This window comes from Ranitomeya variabilis, chromosome 6 (genome assembly GCF_051348905.1).
Source record: "Ranitomeya variabilis isolate aRanVar5 chromosome 6, aRanVar5.hap1, whole genome shotgun sequence".
NCBI classification, from domain to species: domain Eukaryota; kingdom Metazoa; phylum Chordata; class Amphibia; order Anura; family Dendrobatidae; genus Ranitomeya; species Ranitomeya variabilis.
The window spans coordinates 550,438,518-550,464,471 of record NC_135237.1 but is presented as its reverse complement, the minus strand read 5'-3'; the positions used below and the strand labels follow the sequence as shown (position 1 = coordinate 550,464,471).

The 25,954-nt window shown below is 41.2% G+C and overlaps 1 protein-coding gene across 3 annotated transcripts in view; it reads left to right on the top strand.

Moving 5' to 3' along the window:
• LOC143783062 (CMP-N-acetylneuraminate-beta-galactosamide-alpha-2,3-sialyltransferase 1-like) overlaps positions 1–25,954 on the top strand; it is a 131,899-nt gene that overhangs the window by 77,674 nt on the left and 28,271 nt on the right. For all 3 annotated transcript variants that reach the window (XM_077271266.1, XM_077271265.1, XM_077271267.1), the window contains one exon: positions 24,296–24,865. In XM_077271266.1, the coding sequence (XP_077127381.1) occupies positions 24,551–24,865 (315 nt within the window). In that variant the 5' untranslated portion in view covers positions 24,296–24,550. The remainder of the gene's footprint in view (positions 1–24,295; positions 24,866–25,954) is intronic.

The window sequence follows — 25,954 nt, the reverse complement described above, 5'->3', positions numbered from 1 at the left end:
AGAATAAAACTACTATAATACTGCCCCTATGTTCAAAAATATAACTACTATAATACTGCTCTTATGTACAAGAATATAACTACTATAATACTGCTCCTATTTACAAGAATATAACTACAATAATACTGCCCCCATGTACAAGAATATAACTACTATAATACTGCCCCTGTGTACAAGAATATAACTACTATAATACTGCTCCTATGTACAAGAATATAACTACTATAATACTGCCCCTATGTACAAGAATATAACTACTATAATACTGCTCCTATGTACAATAATATATCTACTATAATACTGCTCTTATGTACAAGAATATAACTACTATAATACTGCTCCTATGTACAAGAATATAACTACTATAATACTGCCCCTATGTACAAGATTATAACTACTATAATACTGCCCCAATGTACAAGAATATAACTACTATAATACTGCTCCTATGTACAAGAATATAACTACTATAATACTGCTCCTATGTACAAGAATATAACTACTATAATACTGCTCCTATGTACAAGAATATAACTACTATAATACTGCCCCTATGTACAAGAATATAACTACTATAATACTGCTCCTATGTACAATAATATATCTACTATAATACTGCTCTTATGTACAAGAATATAACTACTATAATACTGCTCCTATGTACAAGAATATAACTACTATAATACTGCTCCTATTTACAAGAATATAACTACAATAATACTGCCCCCATGTACAAGAATATAACTACTATAATACTGCCCCTGTGTACAAGAATATAACTACTATAATACTGCTCCTATGTACAAGAATATAACTACTATAATACTGCCCCTATGTACAAGAATATAACTACTATCATACTGCTCCTATGTACAAGAATATAACTACTATAATACTGCCCCTATGTACAAGAATATAACTACTATAATACTGCCCATATGTACAATAATATAACTACTATAATACTGCCCATATGTACAAGAATATAACTACTATAATACTGCTCCTATGTACAAGAATATAACTACTATAATACTGCCCCTATGTACAATAATATATCTACTATAATACTGCCCCTATGTACAAGAATATAACTACTATATTACTGCTCCTATGTACAAGAATATAACTACTATAATACTCCTCCTATGTACAGGAATATAACTACTATAATACTGCCCCTATGTACAAGAATATAACTACTATATTACTGCTCCTATGTACAAGAATATAACTACTATAATACTCCTCCTATGTACAAGAATAAAACTACTGTAATACTCCTCCTATGTACAGGAATATAACTACTATAATACTGCCCCTATGTACAAGAATATAACTACTATATTACTGCTCCTATGTACAAGAATATAACTACTATAATACTCCTCCTATGTACAAGAATCTAACTACTATAATACTGCTCCTATGTACAAGAATATAACTACTATAATACTGCTCCTATGTACAAGAATATAACTACTATAATACTGTCTCCTATGTACAAGAATATAACTACTATAATACTGCTCCCTATGTACAAGAATATAACTACTATAATACTCCTCCTATGTACAAGAATATAACTACTATAATACTCCTCCTATGTACAAGAATCTAACTACTATAATACTCCTCCTATGTACAAGAATCTAACTGCTATAATACTGCTCCTATGTACAAGAATATAACTGCTATAATACTGCTCCTATGTACAAGAATATAACTGCTATAATACTGCTCCTATGTACAAGAATATAACTACTATAATACTGCCCCTATGTACAAGAATATAACTACTATAATACTCCTCCTATGTACAAGAATATAACTACTATAATACTGCTCCTATGTACAAGAATATAACTACTATAATACTGCTCCTATGTACAAGAATATAACTACTATAATACTGCCCCTATGTACAAGAATATAACTACTATAATACTGCCCCTATGTACAAGACTATAACTACTATAATACTGCTCCTATGTACAAGAATATAACTACTATAATACTGCCCCTATGTACAAGAATATAACTGCTATAATACTCCTCCTATGTACAAGAATATAACTACTATAATACTGCTCCTATGTACAAGAATATAACTACTATAATACTGCTCCTATGTACAAGAATATAACTACTATAATACTGCCCCTATGTACAAGAATATAACTACTATAATACTGCCCCTATGTACAAGACTATAACTACTATAATACTGCTCCTATGTACAAGAATATAACTACTATAATACTGCCCCTATGTACAAGAATATAACTACTATAATACTCCTCCTATGTACAAGAATATAACTACTATAATACTCCCCCTATGTACAAGAATATAACTACTATAATATTGCTCCTATGTACAAGAATCTAACTACTATAATACTGCTCCTATGTACAAGAATATAACTACTATAATACTGCTCCTATGTACAAGAATATAACTACTATAATACTGCTCCTATGTACAAGAATATAACTACTATAATACTGCCCCTATGTACAAGAATATAACTACTATAATACTGCCCCTATATACAAGAATATAACTACTATAATACTCCTCCTATGTACAAGAATATAACTACTATAATACTGTCTCCTATGTACAAGAATATAACTACTATAATACTGCCCCTATGTATAAGAATATAACTACTATAATACTGCTCCTATGTACAAGAATATAACTACTATAATACCGCTCCCTATGTACAAGAATATAAATACTATAATACTGCTCCTATGTACAAGAATATAACTACTATAATACCGCTCCTATGTACAAGAATATAACTACTATAATACTGCTCCTATGTACGAGAATATAACTACTATAATACTGCCCCTATGTACAAGAATATAACTACTATAATACCGCTCCCTATGTACAAGAATATAAGTACTATAATACTGCTCCTATGTACAAGAATATAACTACTATAATACTGCTCCTATGTACATGAATATAACTACTATAATACTGCTCCTATGTACGAGAATATAACTACTATAATACTGCCCCTATGTACAAGAATATAACTACTATAATACTGCTCCCTATGTACAAGAATATAACTACTATAATACTGCTCCTATGTACAAGAATATAACTACTATAATACTGCTCCTATGTAGAGGAATATAACTACTATAATACTGCCCCTATGTACAAGAATATAACTACTATAATACTGCTCCTATGTAGAGGAATATAACTAATATAATACTGCCCCTATGTACAAGAATATAACTACTATAATACTGCTCCTATGTACAAGAATATAACTACTATAATACTGCTCCTATGTACGAGAATATAACTACTATAATACTGCCCCTATGTACAAGAATATAACTACTATAATACTGCCCCCTATGTTCAGGAATATAACTATTATATTTCTGCATCATGTGTTTGATGGGACATTTTGATCTCTGCCATGAACCTCAGTACATGGATTTGTGTAAAACTTTTTTTTATGTTTCTAAAGGTACCGTCACACTAAGCGACGCTGCAGCGATAGCGACAACGATGCCGATCGCTGCAGCGTCGCTGTTTGGTCGCTGGAGAGCTGTCACACAGACCGCTCTCCAGCGACCAACGATGCCGAGGCCCCCGGTAACCAGGGTAAACATCGGGTTGCTAAGCGCAGGGCCGCGCTTAGTAACCCGATGTTTACCCTGGTTACCAGCGTAAAAGTTAAAAAAACAAACAGTACATGCTCACCTGCGCGTCCCCCAGCCTCTGCATCCTGACGCTGACTGAGCTCCGGCCCTAACAGCAGAGCGGTGACGTCACCGCTGTTGCTTTCACTTTCAGTTTAGGGCCGGCGCTTTAGTGTCAGGAAGCAGAGGCTGGGGGACGCGCAGGTGAGTATGTACTGTTTGTTTTTTTAACTTTTACGCTGGTAACCAGGGTAAACATCGGGTTACTAAGCGCGGCCCTGCGCTTAGTAACCCGATGTTTACCCTGGTTACCAGTGTAAAATATCGCTGGTATCGTCGCTTTTGCTGTCAAACACGGCGATACACGGCGACCTAGCGACCAAATAATGTGCAGACCTTCTAGCAGCGACCAGCAATTTCACAGCGGGATCCAGATCGCTGCTGCGTGTCAAATACAGCGATATCGCTATCCAGGTCGCTGCAACGTCACGGATTGCTGGCGATATCGCCTAGTGTGACGGTACCTTAAGTCTAATTCTGTAGCTTTTTTATTAGTTGTTGTGCCATCAGGCGGGCAGCACCCAGTACAAGGGTGGAGTACATCTGATTGCGTCCTATCCGGTCTTTCAGTACCACCCAACTGTAATGGTCTAATTTTCTGAGAAAATTCTAACAAGTTGTTATGCAGATGGAAAGGTTTATTTTATTTATTTTTTTGCTCTATTTATTTTTAACTTTTCTGTGGCCATGGAGGAGTCTTGGGCTAGAGACTGTGTGTCACACTCCCTGCTGACAGTGAATGCATTTTCTGTCAAATACCATGTCATAGTCCAAATTAGTTGTCAATTATTTTCTTTATTTATCTGTACTGTGAATTTAGTTCCATATTTATCTTACAGAGCTGGAAATTCCCCAATAAACTTAGTGTAAAATGATGATATTCTGCTGCCCACTGCCACCACTAGGGGGAGCTGAGGAGTATGTTGCATACTGTATTATTACTGATAAGATCTATTACCAGTAAGTCGTTAAGTGCTTGGCTCCCCCTAGTGGTGATTTCTGATTTTTTTTTTTATATATATATATTTGATCTCTATTATCTATGCTGATGTCTGTCCATCATCTGCACAGCCCAGATCACTGATAGGATAGGAGTGCTACTTATTTATTAAAGTTGCATTCTGAATTTAAAGGGATTGTGCCAAATTAAAAATTATATATTTTAATATTTTATATTTTACTACTTATACTAACAGTGTCACCCTTGTTCATGGGTTGTAGGTGGTATTTCAGTACGTTGGTTTCAATCTACCACTGACCCCAATTAAGCTGGAATCACTTAATAATGGTGCTGACCTTGAGACAAACTTGCAAGTATAGAATTCATTGATATATAGACTTCATATATTTCGACATCTGTGCACCACCTGACACACGCGAGGCACCAGCACAGGTCGGTGTCAGCTGGTTCACAGTCAGCAGCATTCATCTAGGGAACATGCCTGCTCTTGATATTGTCCATTTGCTTCCTAAATGCTAAATTTAGCAACTTTCTTAATAGTCTTCATTAAACATTTTCTACAAATTTGAAGCTGCTTGGTGTCTAAGTCTTTTATCTAGCTCACTGTTTCTGACATCTCTTTGCTGTCCCCTCCCTTCTTTCAGTGTTAGAGATAGCAGAAGAAATCAGGGGATAGCACAGAGATCTGTAGTGTGGATATGAGAGAAAGCATGTACAGCCTCAGGGATGGCAGAGGAAACAGGCTGCAAATAACAAGGAAAGAACAAGAAAATGAAATAAGGATAGAAGCTGTTCTGACATATGAGCTAATGAAGACAGCAGCACCCTGGATACACACAGCGCTCACATCCAGCCTATACTGTATTACTGGGAGAGACACACAGACCTCACATCCAGCCTATATTACTGGGAGAGACACACAGAGCTCACATCCAGCCTATACTGTATTACTGGGAGAGACACACAGACCTCATCTCCAGCCTATATAACTGGGAGAGACACACAGGCCTCACATCCAGCCTATATTACTGGGAGAGACACACAGACCTCACATCCAGCCTATATTACTGGGAGAGACACACAGAGCTCACATCCAGCCTATACTGTATTACTGGGAGAGACACACAGACCTCATCTCCAGCCTATATAACTGGGAGAGACACACAGGCCTCACATCCAGCCTATATTACTGGGAGACACACAGAGCTCACATCCAGCCTATATTACTGGGAGACACACAGAGCTCACATCCAGCCTATATTACTGGGAGAGACACAGAGCTCTCATCCAGCCTGTATTACTGGGAGAGACACACAGAGACCATATCTAGCCTGTATTACTCGGAGAGACACACAGACCTCACATCCAGCCTACATTACTGGGAGAGACACACAGACCTAACATCCAGCCTATATTACTGGGAGACACACAGAGCTCACATCCAGCCTATATTACTGGGAGACACACAGAGCTCACATCCAGCCTATATTACTGGGAGAGACACATAGCTCACATCCAGCCTATATTACTGGGAGAGACACAGAGCTCACATCCAGCCTATATTACTGGGAGAGACACACAGACCTCACATCCAGCCTATATTACTGACAGAGACACACAGACCTCACATCCAGGCTATATTACTGGGAGAGACACACAGAGCTCACATCCAGCCTGTATTACTGGGAGAGACACACAGACCTCACATCCAGCCTGTATTACTGGGAGAGACACACAGACCTCACATCCAGCCTGTATTACTGGGAGAGACACACAGACCTCACATCCAGCCTATATTACTGACAGAGACACACAGACCTCACATCCAGCCTATATTACTGGGAGAGACATACAGACCTCACATCCAGCCTATATTACTGACAGAGACACTCCTACAAAAGAAACATCTGGAACTTGAATCAGGTTGCAAACTGCATCAATAACGTGAATGCAGGAATGGTGACTGCAGACTGAAACCTTCTGCAATTAATATTAAGGTAACAACAAACATACAGTTATGAATATACTTCGTACACCCTCTGAATTCTATGGTTTTATATATCCTGTTATATCAGGTCCTTATTCACCGGCAAAAGACACTATTTTTTACAATACAGTAAATAACACAATAAAACTTAACATTTACTTAATATCGATAAAATTCAAAACAACATACACAACCTAAAAAACATGTATGGCTTCAGACAAAGATTCAGGGTGCTCAGTCTCCCTAGAGGGCTTGCTATCTGTTCCCTACCTCGCAGCAGAGGTTGGCACCCTAAAAAATACTTCGCAATGGCGCCCCTGCTCAGCGTAGGCTAGCCCTAACTGTCCCTAATAGGCCCGATCGTGCAGAAGATAGTCAAAACAACATGCGGCAGTCCATACACTACAAACAGATGATTTGATAAGCTGAGCAAGACAGTGCAGTGTGATGTACCTATAATATATTGCACAATTAAACGGTATATTTAGTCTAATGCCACATTGGGGTATATATACTAAAAAGAAGGGCCTGTGCAAACAGTGTCTCTATAGTTAACACTTCAAAAAATTGCACTTTAATTCTGGCCTGTTCTGCGGCTAAATAGCCTATATCCCTGCCCTGAACCTAGAAACGAACAGCCTATCTGCGGGGGTTGGCACCCTATATTCCTGCGCAGTTGGCGCCCCCGATCCAGTCAACTGTCCCTAATACACCCTATAAATAGTAAGAAAGGTGCAAAAAAAATCAAAGTTAAGTAAAGTCAGAAAATAGGTAAAGTGCAGAAAATAGTGCAATACAAATACACAAAAAAATGCTCAGTAGCAGCTCTCATAGACCAATATATAAACAATTCATATAAACAAGTATGTTCAGCTCGACGCGTTTCCCCTATGTAGGTTCATCAGGAGACATACTCATATTATAGTAAGACATAGAAACGTATCTGTATGCTATCAGGGGATGATTCACAAGGGTAATCCACCCTCAAGCGCGGTGGGGAACAGTGTCCATCCAGAGTCTGTGTTAACTATAGAGACACTGTTTGCACAGGCCCTTCTTTTTAGTATATATACCCCAATGTGGCATTAGACTAAATATACCGTTTAATTGTGCAATATATTATAGGTACATCACACTGCACTGTCTTGCTCAGCTTATCAAATGATCTGTTTGTAGTGTATGGACTGCCGCATGTTGTTTTGACTATCTTCTGCACGATCGGGCCTATTAGGGACAGTTAGGGCTAGCCTACGCTGAGCAGGGGCGCCATTGCGAAGTATTTTTTAGGGTGCCAACCTCTGCTGCGAGGTAGGGAACAGATAGCAAGCCCTCTAGGGAGACTGAGCACCCTGTATCTTTGTCTGAAGCCATACATGTTTTTTAGGTTGTGTATGTTGTTTTGAATTTTAGCGATATTAAGTAAATGTTAAGTTTTATTGTGTCATTTACTGTATTGTAAAAAATAGTGTCTTTTGCCGGTGAATAATTTAAAGTAGGACGCTTGTATCTAATTATTCTGTGAAATATATCAGGTCCTTAGCAGAATCCGACCTCAGAGTAACAGCAATACCTGACCGATCGCATTGTGTCATTATTTATATAACAAAAACGATTGCAAAATGTAGAAGCCGAACGTGAAAATAAAATGTGAAGATGAATATAACCTTCAAGGGGGAAAAAACCACAGGGGCTCTTGGTCTGATGTTGTTCGTGGTGAACGCCAAGCACTATCCTCGCCTCTCCCCGGCTGCTCCATGGGACACATGGGAGCAGGAATTCGGGAAATGTTTTTGAACTGATAAGAAATATTTTTCCTTTTCTAGGAAGATTCTGATTTCTAAAGCTCCAGGTATTTGCTGCTGACACGTAGATGATGGGGGGGTGTTATGTCCTGATATATCAGCCTGCAGGGGATTGCTCATGTCAGCCTGTGCCGGAGGCTGTGTGTACCTGCGCCTGACGTTCTTATGACTTTTAACCCCTTAGAAGCTTCAGCCGTGTATATCTGCCAATATATAGGGACCAGGAGAGTATTGTGCCCTATAAAGTTTCCCTTTTAACGCCAGCTTAAACCAAATAATGCCCCTTTTAGAAAGTAGTATTGCTCCCCTCGGCCTGTGTTCACACTCGGGTTTTTGTTATTTTTTTAAAGTTTAAAATCCATGAGTTTTGCAAATGGAAACTGCATTAGGAAATGCTTCTGTTTTTGGAGGTTTGTGTTTTTTTTTCTTTGCTGCGTTGTAAAGTTTTTGAAAAAGTTTTGGAACTTTTTTTTTTTTCTTGCAGCCTTTTGATTGAGCAGTGCATAGTTTGGACATGCACTTCCCACCAGGAAAAAAAAAATCCACATATGAACTGCAAAGTGGATTTCCCATAGAAATGAATTGGAAAAGCTTTTAAAGTTTTGTGCACCCATCCTCTTCTTTAAGCAGAAGACATTCCAGGAAAATGTCATCATTGTTTCCCCTGAAGCTTCTTTTCTGACGTCTTCTCAGACCCCCTTGCCTTCATTATATACACTCACCGGCCACTTTATTAGGTACACCTGTCCAACTTCTTGTTAACACTTAATTTCTAATCAGCCAATCACATGGCGGCAACTCAGTGCATTTAGGCATGTAGACATGGTCAAGACAATCTCCTGCAGTTCAAACCGAGCATCAGTATGGGGAAGAAAGGTGATTTGAGTGCCTTTGAACGTGGCATGGTTGTTGGTGCCAGAAGGGCTGGTCTGAGTATTTCAGAAACTGCTGATCTACTGGGATTTTCACGCACAACCATCTCTAGGGTTTACAGAGAATGGTCCGAAAAAGAAAAAAAATCCAGTGAGCGGCAGTTCTGTGGGCGGAAATGCCTTGTTGATGCCAGAGGTCAGAGGAGAATGGGCAGACTGGTTCGAGCTGATAGAAAGGCAACAGTGACTCAAATCGCCACCCGTTACAACCAAGGTAGGCCTAAGAGCATCTCTGAACGCACAGTGCGTCGAACTTTGAGGCAGATGGGCTACAGCAGCAGAAGACCACACCGGGTACCACTCCTTTCAGCTAAGAACAGGAAACTGAGGCTACAATTTGTACAAGCTCATCGAAATTGGACAGTAGAAGATTGGAAAAACGTTGCTTGGTCTGATGAGTCTCGATTTCTGCTGCGACATTCGGATGGTAGGGTCAGAATTTGGCGTAAACCACATGAAAGCATGGATCCATCCTGCCTTGTATGGAGCATCTTTGGGATGTGCAGCCGACAAATCTGCGGCAACTGTGTGATGCCATCATGTCAATATGGACCAAAATCTCTGAGGAATGCTTCCAGCACCTTGTTGAATCTATGCCACGAAGAATTGAGGCAGTTCTGAAGGCAAAAGGGGTCCAACCCGTTACTAGCATGGTGTACCTAATAAAGTGGCCGGTGAGTGTGTATATATATATATATATATATATATATATATATATACAGTCATGGCCAAAAGTATTGACACCCCTGCATTTCTGTCAGATAATGCTCAGTTTCTTCCTGAAAATGATTGCAAACACAAATTCTTTGGTATTATTATCTTCATTTAATTTGTCTTAAATGAAAAACCACACAAGAGAATGAAGCAAAAAGCAAAACATTGATCATTTCACACAAAACTCCAAAAATGGGCCAGACAAAAGTATTGGCACCCTCAGCCTAATACTTGGTTGCACGACCTTTAGCCAAAATAACTGCGACCATCCGCTTCCGGTAACCATCAATGAGTTTCTTACAATGCTCTGCTGGAATTTTAGACCATTCTTCTTTGGCAAACTGCTCCAGGTCCCTGATATTTGAAGGGTGCCTTCTCCAAACTGCCATTTTTAGATCTCTCCACAGGTGTTCTATGGGATTCAGGTCTGGACTCATTGCTGGCCACCTTAGAAGTCTCCAGTGCTTTCTCTCAAACCATTTTCTAGTGCTTTTTGAAGTGTGTTTTGGGTCTTTGTCCTGCTGGAAGACCCATGACCTCTGAGGGAGACCCAGCTTTCTCACACTGGGCCCTGCATTATGCTGCAAAATTTGTTGGTAGTCTTCAGACTTCATAATGCCATGCACACGGTCAAGCAGTCCAGTGCCAGAAGCAGCAAAGCAACTACAAAACATCAGGGAACCTCCACCATGTTTGACTGTAGGGACCGTGTTCTTTTCTTTGAATGCCTCTTTTTTCTCCCCTGTAAACTCTATGTTGATGCCTTTGCCCAAAAAGCTCTACTTTTGTCTCTTCTGACCAGAGAACATTCTTCCAAAACGTTTTAGGCTTTTTCAGTTAAGTTTTGGCAAACTCCAGCCTGGCTTTTTTATGTCTCGGGGTAAGAAGTGGGGTCTTCCTGGGTTTCCTAACATACAGTCCCTTTTCATTCAGACACCGACGGATAGTACGGGTTGACACTGTTGTACCCTCGGACTGCAGGGCAGCTTGAACTTGTTTGGATGTTAGTCGAGGTTCTTTATCCAACATCGGCACAATCTTGCGTTGAAATCTCTTGGCAATGTTTCTTTTCCGTCCACATCTATGGAGGTTAGCCACAGTGCCATGGGCTTTAAACTTCTTGATGACACTGCGCACGGTAGACACAGGAACATTCAGGTCTTTGGAGATGGACTTGTAGCCTTGAGATTGCTCATGCTTCCTCACAATTTGGTTTCTCAAGTCCTCAGACAGTTCTTTGGTCTTCTTTCTTTTCTCCATGCTCAATGTAGTACACACAAGGACACAGGACAGAGGTTGAGTGTTGTGAATTCTGTTCTCGAGCTCCCTCCTGTGGTTATGAATGGTACTTCGGCGAGTTCTGTTCATGGACTCCCTCTGGTGGCTGTGAGTGGAGCTGCTGGTTCTGAGATTCCTTCTCCAGCTGATCTCATTCAGGTCTTGGCTGGCTGCTCTATTTAACTCCACTCAGATCGTTACTTGATGCCAGCTGTCAGTGTCCTAGTACTGGTTCAGTTCACTTGGATCTTTCAGATGACCTGTCTACTTCAGCAAAAGCTAAGTCCCTGCTAGCTTATTTGTTACCACTGTGTTTTTGTCCAGCTTGCTTTAATGAATTTATCTTGTTAGCTGGAAGCTCTGGGATGCAGAGTGACACCACCGCGCCATGAGTCGGTGCGGTGGTTTCTTTTGCACACTCTGCGTGTTTTTTTTGTTAGTTTTTTATGCTGACCGCAAAGATACCTTTTCTATCCTCAGTCTGTTTAGTCAAGTCTGGCCTCCTATGCTGAAACCTATTTCATTCCTGTGTTTGTGACTTCCATCTTAACTCACAGTCAATATATGTGGGGGCTGCCTATTTCTTTGGGGAATTTCTCTGAGGCAAGCTAGGCTGTATTTTCTATCTTAGGGGTAGTTAGCTCTTAGGCTGTGAAGAGGCGTCTAGGCAGAGTCAGGAACGCTCCACGGCTATTTCTAGTTGTTGTGATAGGATTAGGAATTGCGGTCAGCAGAGCTCCCACTTCCCAGAGCTCGTCCTGTGTCGCTAGTTTGCTCATCTGGTCATTTCTAGTGTTCCTAACCACCAGCCCAACATAACAGTTGAGTCAGCTTTAATCCATGTCAACTGGCTGCAAGTGTGATTTAGTTATTGCCAACACCTGTTAGGTGCCACAGGTAAGTTACAGGTGCTGTTAATTACACAAATTAGAGAAGCATCACATGATTTTTCAGACGGTGCCAATACTTTTGTCCACCCCCTTTTTATGTTTGGTGTGGAATTATATCCAATTTGGCTTTAGGACAATTCTTTTTGTGTTTTTTCATTTAAGACAAATTAAATGAAGATAATAATACCAAAGAATTTGTGTTTGCAATCATTTTCAGGAAGAAACTGAGTATTATCTGACAGAGTTGCAGGGGTGTCAATACTTTTGGCCATGACTGTATGTGTATAGATAGATAGATAGATAGATAGATTGTGTGTGTGTGTGTGTGTGTGTGTGTGTGTGTGTGTGTGTGTGTGTGTGTGTGTGTGTGTGTGTGTGTGTATATAATATATATATATATATATATATATAACAATATATATATTATATAGAGATATATATATATATATATAGATAGATATATATATACCGTATATACTCGAGTATAAGCTGACCCCCCTAATTTTGCAACAAAAAACTGGGAAAACTTATTGACTCGAGTATAAGCCTAGGGTGGAAAATGCAGCAGCTACCGGTGAATTTCAAAATTAAAAATAGATGCTCCATACCGTTCATTATAGCCCCATAGATGCTCCTTATAAAGCTGTGCCATATATAATGCTCTGCACCGTTGATTATTGCCCCATAGAAAGCTGTGCTATATACAATGCTCTGCACCATTGATTATTGCCCCATAGATGCTCCACATAAATCTGTGCAATATATAATGCTGCTGCTGCAATAAAAAAAAAACAAAAAAACGACATGCTCACCTCTCTTGCTGCCCGCAGCTCCTCAGCGTCCCGTCTCGGCGTCTCTCCGCACTGACTGATCAGGCAGAGGGCGGCGCGCACACTAGTACGTCATCGCGCCCTCTGACCTGAACAGTCAGAGCAAGAGGACGCGAAGACAGAGCGGCGCCCGGCGTGTGGAACGCGGACAGGTAACTATGACATACTCACCTGCTCCCGGCGTCCCTGGCTCCTTATCCCGGACAGCTGGTCTCCGGGTGCCGCAGCCTCTTCCTCTGTCAGCGGTCACCGTTACTGCTGATTTGAGAAATGAATATGCGGCTCCACCCCTATGGGAGTGGAGTCCATATTCATAACTTTAATGAGCGGTACCATGTGACCGCTGAACAGGGGAAGAGCTGTGGTACCGAAGACCGTGGGACGGGCAGGGGGAGCGCCGGGACTAGGTGAGTATGCTCTCTCCCCCTCACCCGCCGACCCCACCACCGATCATGACTCGAGTATAAGCCGAGAGGGGCACTTTCAGCCCAAAAATTTGGGCTGAAAATCTCGCCTTATACTCGAGTATATACGGTGTGTGTGTGTATATATATATATATATATATATATATATGTATGTATGTATGTATGTATGTGTGTGTGTGTGTGTGTGTGTGTATATGTATGTGTGTGTGTGTGTGTATATATACACTCACCGGCCACTTTATTAGGTACACCATGCTAGTAACGGGTTGGACCCCTTTTTGCCTTCAGAACTGCCTCAATTCTTCGTGGCATAGATTCAACAAGGTGCTGGAAGCATTCCTCAGAGATTTTGGTCCATATTGACATGATGGCATCACACAGAGTTGCCGCAGATTTGTCGGCTGCACATCCCAAAGATGCTCCATACAAGGCAGGATGGATCCATGCTTTCATGTTGTTTACGCCAAATTCTGACCCTACCATCCGAATGTCGCAGCAGAAATCGAGACTCATCAGACCAAGCAACGTTTTTCCAATCTTCTACTGTCCAATTTCGATGAGCTTGTACAAATTGTAGCCTCAGTTTCCTGTTCTTAGCTGAAAGGAGTGGTACCCGGTGTGGTCTTCTGCTGCTGTAGCCCATCTGCCTCAAAGTTCGAGGCACTGTGCGTTCAGAGATGCTCTTAGGCCTACCTTGGTTGTAACGGGTGGCGATTTGAGTCACTGTTGCCTTTCTATCAGCTCGAACCAGTCTGCCCATTCTCCTCTGACCTCTGGCATCAACAAGGCATTTCCGCCCACAGAACTGCCGCTCACTGGATTTTTTTTCTTTTTCGGACCATTCTCTGTAAACCCTAGAGATGGTTGTGCGTGAAAATCCCAGTAGATCAGCAGTTTCTGAAATACTCAGACCAGCCCTTCTGGCACCAACAACCATGCCACGTTCAAAGGCACTCAAATCACCTTTCTTCCCCATACTGATGCTCGGTTTGAACTGCAGGAGATTGTCTTGACCATGTCTACATGCCTAAATGCACTGAGTTGCCGCCATGTGATTGGCTGATTAGAAATTAAGTGTTAACAAGAAGTTGGACAGGTGTACCTAATAAAGTGGCCAGTGAGTGTATATATATATATATATATATATATATATATATATATATATATATATATATATATATATATATATATATATATATATATATATATATATATTTATATTTATATAACACTCCAAATATGACAAAGTGTCTTCTTCCAAGCAGAAGCCTCCAGAAGAATGGACCGATCGCTTCTTTTGGCGTTTCACGGCTTCCAAAGACTGAATATGTCGTTGCATATGTTCATAGTTCCTGGCATTTTTTTCCGCACTTCATCAGGCGGGTGCCATGTGGAATCGCATTAAATAAGACGGCATGCACATACACCGAGATTTGAGTTATTTGTTCTGGAGCAGAAAGTCACCAAATCTTCCCTTTTTTTACAAGCCCTAAACTCTTTAACAACTTGGAGGATCTGGTCCAAAAAGTCTGCACCTTTATAAAAAAAATTAAAAAAAAGCTGAGTTTTTGGAGTGGAAATTAGCACACAGGGTTTTTCAAGGAGTTTTTGGAGCAGAAACTGGACGAAAACATTCCTGATCTCAACACTTTGAGCCTCCGCTCTGGAATCTCGTCGAAGAGACTCCTTGTGCACCAAGCCAGTGAGTGAGCTTTTGAGCTATACTTGGGAAAGTTTCCAGAGTTTCTGCTCCAAAAACTCAATGTGAGCACTTACTGCAAAAATTTTTGGTGAGGATGTGCTCAAAAAAACTCTTGAAAACCTCGGGGCGAAGACACTATTGATATATTTTGTCTTGTTATTGTTTTGTGTCTTTCCGGCTGGCGCCTTTTCCAATATTTACTTGAAGCCGTCTGAAGAACGGTCAGTGAACTTCTTTAAAAGTCTTTGGAAACCTGAAGGAGTTAAAAAAAAAAAAAAAAAATCCTTGAAGATGAAACCTGTGCACAGCAAGTACACCAGGGATGTCACTCACATACACAAAGGGACAAAATGAAAAGCTTGGACAAAGTCGCAGAAACCTTGATATTTATTAAAGAAATGTCTACGATCGAGGAAATGTTTTCTTATCTAATATAACGATGAACGTTTTCATGTGGAAACAATCTTCCAGGGCTTGTCCCCCCAACAAAGTGCATTTTAATGAATAGATCTTAGAATAAAATATTGGAATAATATAATATGTTATGTTATAGCAGTAAAAAGCAAATGGCCCAATGACTCAATTTAAATATTTAATAACAGCGGATAAAAACCTTGAATAGCACAAATAATCAAGTATGATGCAAACAATTGTGTCCCCAAACACAGTATGATACCCCCTCAGGGAATTCTTCTATACACTCGGTATGATGACTCTACTGTACCCCTCCCCAGAAGAGTATGGTGACCCCATAACAGTATATTTCCCCAATCCCCACACAGCCCTCTACACACTATAATGGACCCCACATAGTCCTCCCTACAGTATAATAAGCCCCACATAGCATACAGTATAATCCCTACAGTGTAATGGTCCCCCACATTGTGCTCCATACAGTATATTGGGCCCAACATAGTGCTCCATACAATATAATGGCCCCACATAGTGGTCTATACATTATAATGAGCCCCACATAGTGCGCCATACAGTATAATTGACCTCACATAGTGCTCCATGCAGTATAATGGGCCCCATGTAATGCTCCATACAGTATAATGGCCCCACATACTGATACATGCAGTATAATGGGCCCCACATAGTGTTCCATACAGTATAATAGCCCCACATGCTGATCCATGCAGGGGCCCCACGTAGTGCTCCATACAGTATAAGGGGCCCCACATAGTCCTCCTTACAGTATTATGGGCCCCACATAGTGCTCCATAAAGTATAATGAGCCTCACATAGTATAAAGAGCCCCACATAGTGCTTCATACAGTATAATGGGCCCCACATAGTGCTACACATAGGATAATGGCCCCACATACTGTTCCATTCAGTATGATGGCCACAAAAAGTTCTTCATACTGTATAATGGGCTCCTCCTTAAAAAAAAAAAAAAAAAAATACTCCCCTCTGCCCGTTCTCCCACTGTTCCGATCACTTCCTGGTGTCTTCTGTTCCTCGGCACTCCTTGGCACAGCAGGCGCTTTGTAATGACATCATCTTGCCTGCGGCGCTGAGACATCTAACGTAAAGAGGGAATGATGGAAGAGGGAGCGTCAGCTGACCCCAGATCTGTGCAGAAAGCTCTTAAAGGGGGCGTTAATCATTTTTGACAATGCACCAGAAAGCTGTCCATACCACGGACGGGCGCCATTCGGATATACTTGGGAAAGAGGAATTAGACAAACTAAGCGCATCAGAACATCACTGGGATGGAGCGGGTTTTGGGAGCTGAGCACGCCCTCCGTTATAGGTGCACATCTGACACCTCCGATTCTGGCCGTTTCACCCCCTTAGATGCCTTAGTCAATGGCGTCCTAGCATCTAACCATTTACAGGCATTTCCATCAAATGGGTTACATTAACAAAAAATGAAAAAGTTATGTATAAAAAAATTGCTGCCCCCTTGAGTTACCGACTTCCTTGAGCCTCATCTCTGGTCATGACTATGTCGTTTTTGTTAAAAATTTACTTCATAGAAGTCAGCACGAGAAAAAATTGCCTCCTGCAAGTTAATAAACAGATGCACTGACCACACTACTGACCCAATCATTGTGATCGTAGCAGCGCACTACAACTTTCTTTTGTTAGACCCCGAATAAGATAAATCTGCACTATTCTCTCTGAGCATTCTATATACACACGTGGTCAGAATTGTTGGTCCCCCTCGTTTATTGACAGAAAAACCCACAATGGTCACAGAAATAACTTGAATCTGACAAAAGTCATAATAAATAAAAGATCTATGAAAATGAACAAATGGAAGTCAGACATTGCTTTTTATCCATTGTTCCACAGAATTTAAAAAAAAATAAAACTCATGAAATCGGCCTGGACAGAAATGATGGGACCCTGAACTTAATATTTTGTAGCACAAAAAAATGTATCTGACAATGAGACTTCTGCTCCTCTCGACAGGTATTTTGGCCGCTCCTCAAGAGCAAACTGCTCCAGTTGTCTCGTGTATGAAGGTCGCCTTTTCCATGTTTCAGCTCTTTCCAAAGATGTTCAATAGGATTTAGGTCAGGGCTCATAGAAGGCCACTTCAGAATAGTCCAGTGTTTTCCTCTTCGCCATTCTTGGGTGTTTTTAGCTGTGTGATTTGGGTCATTATCTTGTTGCAAGACACAGGACTAAGACCAATCTTTCTGACACTGGGCAGCACATTTCTCTCTAGAATCCCTTGATAGTCTTGAGATTTCATTGTACCCTGCACAGATTCTAGACACCCTGTGCCAGATGCAGCAAAGCAGCCCCAGAACATAACAGCCTCCTCCATGTTTCACAGTAGGGACAGTGTTCTTTTCTTGTTATGCTTCATTTTTCCGTCTGTGAACATAGAGCTGATGTGCCTTGCCAAAAAGTTCCATTTATGTCTCATCTGTCCATAGGACATTCTCCCAGAAACTTTGTGGCTTCTCAACATGTAGTTTGGCAAATTCCAGTCTGGCTTTTTTATGATTTATTTCCAACAATGGTGTCCTCCTTGGTCATCTCCCATGAAGTCCACTTTGGCTCATACAGGGACGGATGGTGCGATCTGACACTGATGTTCCTTGAGGTTGAAGTTCACCTTTAATCTCTTTAGACGTTTTTCTGGGCTCTTTTGTTACCATTCGTATTATCCGTCTCTCTGATTTGCCATCAATGTTCCTCCTGCGGCCACATCCAGGGAGGTCGGCTACAGTCCCATGGATCTTACATTTCTGAATAATATGTGCAGCTGTAGTCACAGGAACATCACGCTGCTTGGAGATGGTCTTATAACTTTTACCTTTATCATGTTTGTCTATAATGTTCTCTCTAATCTCCTGAGACGACTCTTTCCTTGGCTTCCTCTGGTCCATGCTGAGTGTGATACACCATGTCACCACACAGCACAGGGAGGATCTGTAGCCCTATATACCGGCCAACACTGATTCCAGGAGTGTAGACAACGGTGACGCTAGTTAGTGGACACACCGCGATATATCATGGCCCTTTTGTCACATTATTTCCAGGGGTCCCATCATTTCTGTCCAGGCCGATTTCATAAGTTTTATTTTTTTTTTTTAATTCTGTGGAAGCATGGCTGAAAAGCAATGTCTGACTTTCATCTGTTCATTTTCATAGATTTTTAATTTATTATGACTTTTGTCAGATTCAAGTTATTTCTGTGACCATTGTGGGTTTTTCTGTCATTAAACGAGGTATACCAACAATTCTGACCACGTGTGTATGTGTCAGTCTTTACTGAAGGTCTGGCATTCTATTCATGAGCCATTATTCTGGCTGTGGACCTTTCCCCTGTGTCGTCCAATGCTGCCCTTGTGACATCAGCAGATTCCAGCACCTCTTTAATCGGAGCCAGACATGACTTCATGGGGATAACGCCGCCGCCTTGTAGCCGTGTAAAACAACTTATAGGGGGATGACGAGATCTTTTCAACCGGAATCCTCTGAATAAACAGGACAAGTTACAGCCAGTTGTTAACCACTTGCTTTTTTTAGTCCAGTGTTGATTGTATAGTAAAAACCTCTAGGTCCTCTGCACTTTTTATTCCTCACATTTTCCAAGATCTCTGCAAACTGTAAAGGAATGGAACCAGCAGAGACTTAATGTGTCACAGCTGAGAGTTTGTTACAGTTGTTTCCAGTCCTCTGTGAACTTAACAGTCTGGAATCAATCACCGCTGCTGATTCTTTTTTTTTTTTATTTACCCGCACTGATACATTGTAACAAACTCCGTTTAGAAGAAATATTGCGCTGATAGTTTCAGCTTGCAGGGGATTAATTACACTGGATACAATTGTGTCCACGACTCGGCTTGAAGCAGGACGAGGTCTGTGCTGAGTTATTAGCCTCTGAGCGCCGCCATTCACTGACAGCAAGCAGCAATTTAGAAAAATGTTAAGAAAATCAAAGTCCATTACAAAGTTACAGATATTTTTTTTAAAGACTTTTCTAACTTTCAAAATCGTTGTGCTTCAGTAAGGCAAAGGCAAAGGACATGGCGGCCGTTACCGCTGGCGCAGCAGTTGTGGTCTTGCTGACGCTCGTCGTGGGGACCACATATCATGCCCTAGATGTGACAATAGTCCCGGCCATAAACACATCGCAGGATCTTGTTGTCCCCACAGTGTAGAAAACAATCCATCCCACGCCTGACGCCAAACCAAAACACACAAACAGTAATTAGGCAGCGGCGCTGTCAGGGCACTGATTAATATGCGCAGAACAAAGCAGCCGCTCAGCTCCAACTGGATCAGAAAAATGCCGCCGCTGCCAAAAAAAATGAAGGTCACTCGGGGGTGAATTATCGTGTTTAATGGTTTCACAGGAGGAAGGAAAATCAAGAATTTTCACAGTGGATTTTAGATTTCATGTATTTACTATTACCGATGTAGCACCAACATATACCACCACCCCCTGTCCTTAGAGCATAGCCACCGAAAACCCTGCCCACTTGAAAACCAATTAGATAATGTCACTCATCTCTATAAGAATTTACTGGAATCCTGTATTCTAGACACCTCAGGAGCTGCTTTCATAATTCTTCTCTTTGCAATTTTTTTTTCTTATTTCACTAGAATGCAGAAGCAGGTCCACACAATTGGCTCATTTCCAGTTTATTTGGTAATGTGGGGGTCATACACATGGCCAGATTCGTGCCAATTTCCCGCAGTGGGCACATGATGCTAGCCTTGAACTTTGTATGGTATGACATGTGCCATTGTAGGCTAAATTTGAGAAGTTTTGTTCCAATGTTCTGTTTTTTTATTGGAGGCATCATGTGACTCTTTAATGCGGTCCTTATTTCATTCTTGACCAGACCATTTTAATATTTTTTCTCCCCTTTCAAGGACCATAACTTTCCTGCATTTTTTTCCATTGGTATACAGTTTCAGGCAAAAGTTTGGCAGTTGTTTTTCTGGTTCTTATTGCTATGTGCACATTATAGATTCAGACTGAAGGCAGCAAAACCACAAAGTAACATGTATGGAAACAAGGAATATAGAAAAATTAGTGAACCAAACCAAAATATGTTTTAAACCTTAGATTTCTCCTGGTGCCCTCCCCCACTTATTGAGATGATAGCTTTACTCCCTCCTGGCCTTCTCTTCGGCAGCTTCATCAGGTCGTCACCAGGAATGGCTTTCAACTGTCTTGGAGGAGTTACCAGAGGTGCTGAGCACTTGTTTGGCTGCTTTGCCTTTGTTGTGAATCCAAATCTATTGGGTTGAGGTTGAGTGATTGTGGAGGCCATGTCACCTGGCACAGCCTCTGCCTCTCACCTTCTTGGTCACGTAGCCCTTACGTAGAATGGAGATGTGTTTTTGGTGATTGTCCTGCTCAAACACCAATAATGGTCACACTGTGCAGACCAGATGGGATGGCGGTCACTTCAGAACGCTGTGGTAAGTGTACCATGAATTTGTTATAAATTATTAACGGAGTCACCAACAAAGCGCCCCCACACCATAACACCTCTCCCTCCAGGCTTCATGGTGGGCACCACATAAGTAGAAAGTATCCAATCACTTTTTCTTTTTCCCTCAAAGACCTGGTACTTGCTGGCAAAAATCTGAAATTTTGACTCAACAGACCTCAGTACAGATACCGCACGATCTAATGTTTATTTCTTGTGTGTCTTGGCCCAAAAGTGTCTTCCCGTTTGTGGTCCTCAGTAGGGGCTTCTTTGCTGCAATTCGACCATAAAGACCTGCTTCTGAAGAGACAGCTGATGTTGATAACTTAAATCCAATAGAGGCAATAACCCACAATAGATATAAGAACAAGCCTAGTCACCACTATGGGAGGGTAGAAGGATAGGTTAAGCAGGTTCCATGCAAAAACCATGAAAAACATATAGAGAATAAATAAGCACCAAAGAACCAATGGATAAATTTGTAAAAAAGTAAAGCTTTATTAAAGTAAAATATAAAAGTCACGCAAAACTGAGGAGGTAGGGTGATGACAGTGACCAGCCAGAACGTGGCACAGCAACTCTCAGGTAACACCATGCTACTTTTAATATATATTTTTTTTTCTCTGCTCACTATATATTTTAAACACTGCATACACCTCTGTTTACCTCATTTGTTGGTATTCCCATTATTTATTTATTCCGCTTATAATTTATATATACCTTGTTATATTGGCAACTCTGATGAACTTATCCTCCACTCTGATGAACTTATCCTCCACAGCAAAGGTCATTTTTGGTCTTCCTTTCCTGGGCTGGACCTCATGAGAGCCAGTTTTGTGGTTTTCATAACTGCTTTTGAGGATACCTGCGAGGTTCTAGCAATTTTCCAGATTAAGAAATTTTAGCAATGTTTCCTGCAGGCTGAGTTGTAGTTTTGAACTGATCCATTCATTTTACCATAAAATGTGCGGCAGTGAAATGATGGCGAAAAAAAAATTAATCACAAATTCTCAATTTTTGTTTCTCTGAAGTCCTTGTTTTATGCCTGGTGAACTATGGTTTTTATTTTTTCCATTTTGGAGAGGTACCAATTGCTTTTCAATTTTTTTTTTATTTTCTTTAGCGCGCAGGTTGAATTTTATTTTATTTTGATAGATCGGACTTTTACAAGTTTGGCGATACCAGATATTTTTTTATTATATTTATTTTTTTATTTATTTAGTTTTAAAGGGGAGGGGGGTGATATTTAGTTTTTAGATATTTTTATTTATTATTGTTGTCTGACTTCACAAGAGGACCAACATGGCAGCCATCGGTCGCTGCTGTATTAAACAGCTGGATATCGGCCATGTACAGAGGGCGCTCTGCTACTAAGCCACTCCATACACCAACACTCAACATAGGACATACAGTTTAGAAAACCCATTTTAATATACAGTACCCCGGAATAATAGAAGGGGGTCTCATGTGCAGGATCCTCATCTCCTGACCCCAGTGAGGAGCGGTATATAAAGAGTCTCTCTCTGGAGGACCCGTCCTGTTCTGCGGTACACACACAACCCATTGATACTGTGTAATGCCTAATTTCGCCTGCGGGAGTGCTGTAGAGATATTTGGTTTTCCGTAAATGATAGCCGCTTGCTGTCACTTTGTGATCTGCTTCTACTCAAGGGACTCTTTTAGAAATCTTCCACAGCTGAGAACCCCCTTAAAGCTTAAATTAATCTCCACAGTGTAATGTTTTGTACTATTCTGCATTTTAAGGAAATGGTGGTTCTAGAGAAGAAATCACCAGGGAAACTGATGAACAATTACTAGTTTTTGTGTCCGCAGAGTCGTGAATGCAGCTCTGGAGGAGACTAGAACATGCTGTAATAACTCAGGATAAGTACAGTAGTGTATAGTGGGGCTGCTCCTAAGCTTTATTTAGGGCGGCCGCTGCATCGAGTGTTTTCTAGGTGCCTGTGAATTCTGAGCATGAGTTGTGTTTTATCCTCCAGACATCACTAATGATTTCCTTCCATGTAGTAATGGAAAAATGATGACCGGGTCCTGAAGAGTTCTTCCATCCCATTTTATTTCTGGTCATTGGTTTCATAGGAAAACGTCTACAAGTGTAGGAAAATGTTTGTTTGGTGCAGATCATCACATCATTGTGCCACGTCACTCAGCAGCATTAAAGGGGTTTTGCATTTAATAACATCCCCTCCTAATAACACCCAGTAATTGATATAAATGTGTACGGAGGGTCCTCCACCGGGTAGCCCCATCCATAATTTCCAGTGACTATCAACCCTTGCTCTCCTTCCAAAAACCTGGGTTCATTGTCTGCAGATTCTGTGGAAAAGTTTGGAAATATTCTGCCCTCAAAATCCTCCAATTGTAAACCTTTAAGGAGGGTAAGGGGCAGAGGAGGGGGATGCAGCTGCAGGTTTTAAATCCTCCAATTGTAAACCTGTAAGAATGGTAGGGGCAAAGGAGGGAGATGCAGCTGCAGGTTTTTTGTTTTTTTTTGTATAGCAAAATTACTTGATAAGGAGAGTTTGGCTCAGATCACACTACTAATCTTTGCCAAAAGTAAAGTCCTGCCAGTTCTGTATCTGTCTTCGGCCTCATTCAGACGTAAGTGATTTTCTCGTGCTATAAAATCAGTCCAAGTTGTGTGATTTTTTTTTATCACTGTGGTCAGTTTCAGTTTGTGCTAACAGGGTTTAGTTAAAGTTTTTCTCAGATGAGAAACAAAACTGAAAAAGTTTCCCTACCTTTTCCTATTCTAGCTTTACCATTTTTTTGTTTTACGCACTCATTGACTTGCATTGCCGATTTGATCAACATCAGACATGCCTCTGCGATTTTGTGCAGAACGTTCGTTCGCGAAAAATAACGGAGAAGTGAACGGCTCCATTCACTATTACAGGTGCAAGTTTTATCCATGAAAAACACGGATTGCACTTGTACGCAAAAATGGGACGTGCGAATGTGTCGTCAAAACTATCTATCATGACATGTTGAGTTGCAATACCAGAGACAACCTATGAAAAGGAGGGCGCTGTTTTCGAAATTTTTCTTCTTCTAATCCTGTCCATTTAGTAACAATCTTCTATCTCTACAGGAGAACCCATCCTGGAACCCTGTAGGACATATAACCAGGACCTCCTAGAACAATCCTGGACACAAGGCGTTGTACACAACTTTATCAATCTTCAAGAGGCAAAACTGATCCAGCTGCTGAAGACATTGAGGACATCTTACCTGGAGAGTCGCCAATGATCGAGCGCCATAGTCTGTGACAGCGTGGAACATACATAAGGACTGTGGGAACGCTTCCTGTTACCGAACCCCCTTTGGATCTTGGCCAGCGTAAATCATGGTTGCCTTAAGGAACAGAAATCTGAAGCTGTTTACCATCGCCTTGGCAGTTTTTGCAGTCACCATCATGTCGTTCCTTCTTAACTACACCCAGAACTCGGGGCTCGTCCTCTGGAACCCAGAAACATACTTCAGGTTCTCGGGGCCATTTTTTCGATTCATGACGTCCGTGCGGAGGCCGTGCAGCTGTGAGAGCTGTGTGTCCGAAACAGACAATTCCATTTGGTTTGATGAGAGATTTAATTTCACGTTCCCTCCAGTAATGACGAAACAGAACAATATGGTGTCCGAGAGTACGTACAAGTGGTGGATGGTGAGTGACCGTGCTAATATAAAGATGCAAGCTAGGGGGCAGTATAATGACATTACTTGGCAATGCAGGCAGTATTACACTAGTTACTAGATGGAGGCCCGATGCCATCGCATTGGGAGGGCGGTAATGTCACGATGGGGGCAGGCATGCGGCGATGTTGTTGCCTAATGGCATCCTGTGATAATCTAATCTCTTTTGCATCAGGGGACTCATGTGCTTGACGCCTACGCTTATATGCATTGTTTTTGTCCCAGCGATGCTGTTGCTCTTCAAGAGTCTCATTTGCCCGTTGTTGTCTTCGACGTTGTGCCTTTGCTGCTTTCCTTTCATTGTCATTGGCGTACTTATTAGAAGGAGCCATGTTGGCGTAGATATTTGCTTTATAAAGGGGTTTTCCTACGAACAAAAGTTCATTTTAAAAATTGGCTGTGTCTGACCGTGTACAGAACATACGTCAGCTCCTGGGCCGGGGAGGAAGCAAAAGACAAAACTGACATTTCAGCAGGAGACCGCAGAGGATACATTTTGTGAGGTAAAATATTTTTTAAAAACAGTCAGTGAAATATATTTTACCTCACAAAATTAATCCACTGTGATCTCCTGCTGTAGTGTCAGTACTGTATTGTCTTTTGCTTCCTCCCCTGCCCAGGAGATGTGGTATGTTCTGTACTAGGTCAGACACAGACAATTTTTTAAATGAACTTTCGTTTGTGGGAAAACCCCTTTAATGTGACCGGCTTCCTCTGCCTGTAGACACGTCCGCATCTGCAACCAGGATCAGCCGAATGGTTCACTGCACCTGCGCGTAATTCGTGAAGGCGCAGTAAATCAGACCGCCGCCATCTTTGTGCAGACTGATAGCGGCGATCACATTAAAACTGCGCATGCGCTTCTCCTGTACAAAGTTGGTGGCAGTCAGTGAATCATTTGGCTGATCCCGTTAGTGGCATTTTCGTGACGGTGTTCCGCTGGTGGTACCGCGTGTGAGTGTGGTGCGTATAGAGTGTGTGTGGTGCGACGGTGTTCCACTGTTGGTACCGCGCAATAGGTTGGTATCAGCAACAGTTTCCATATTGAGACACCCATCAC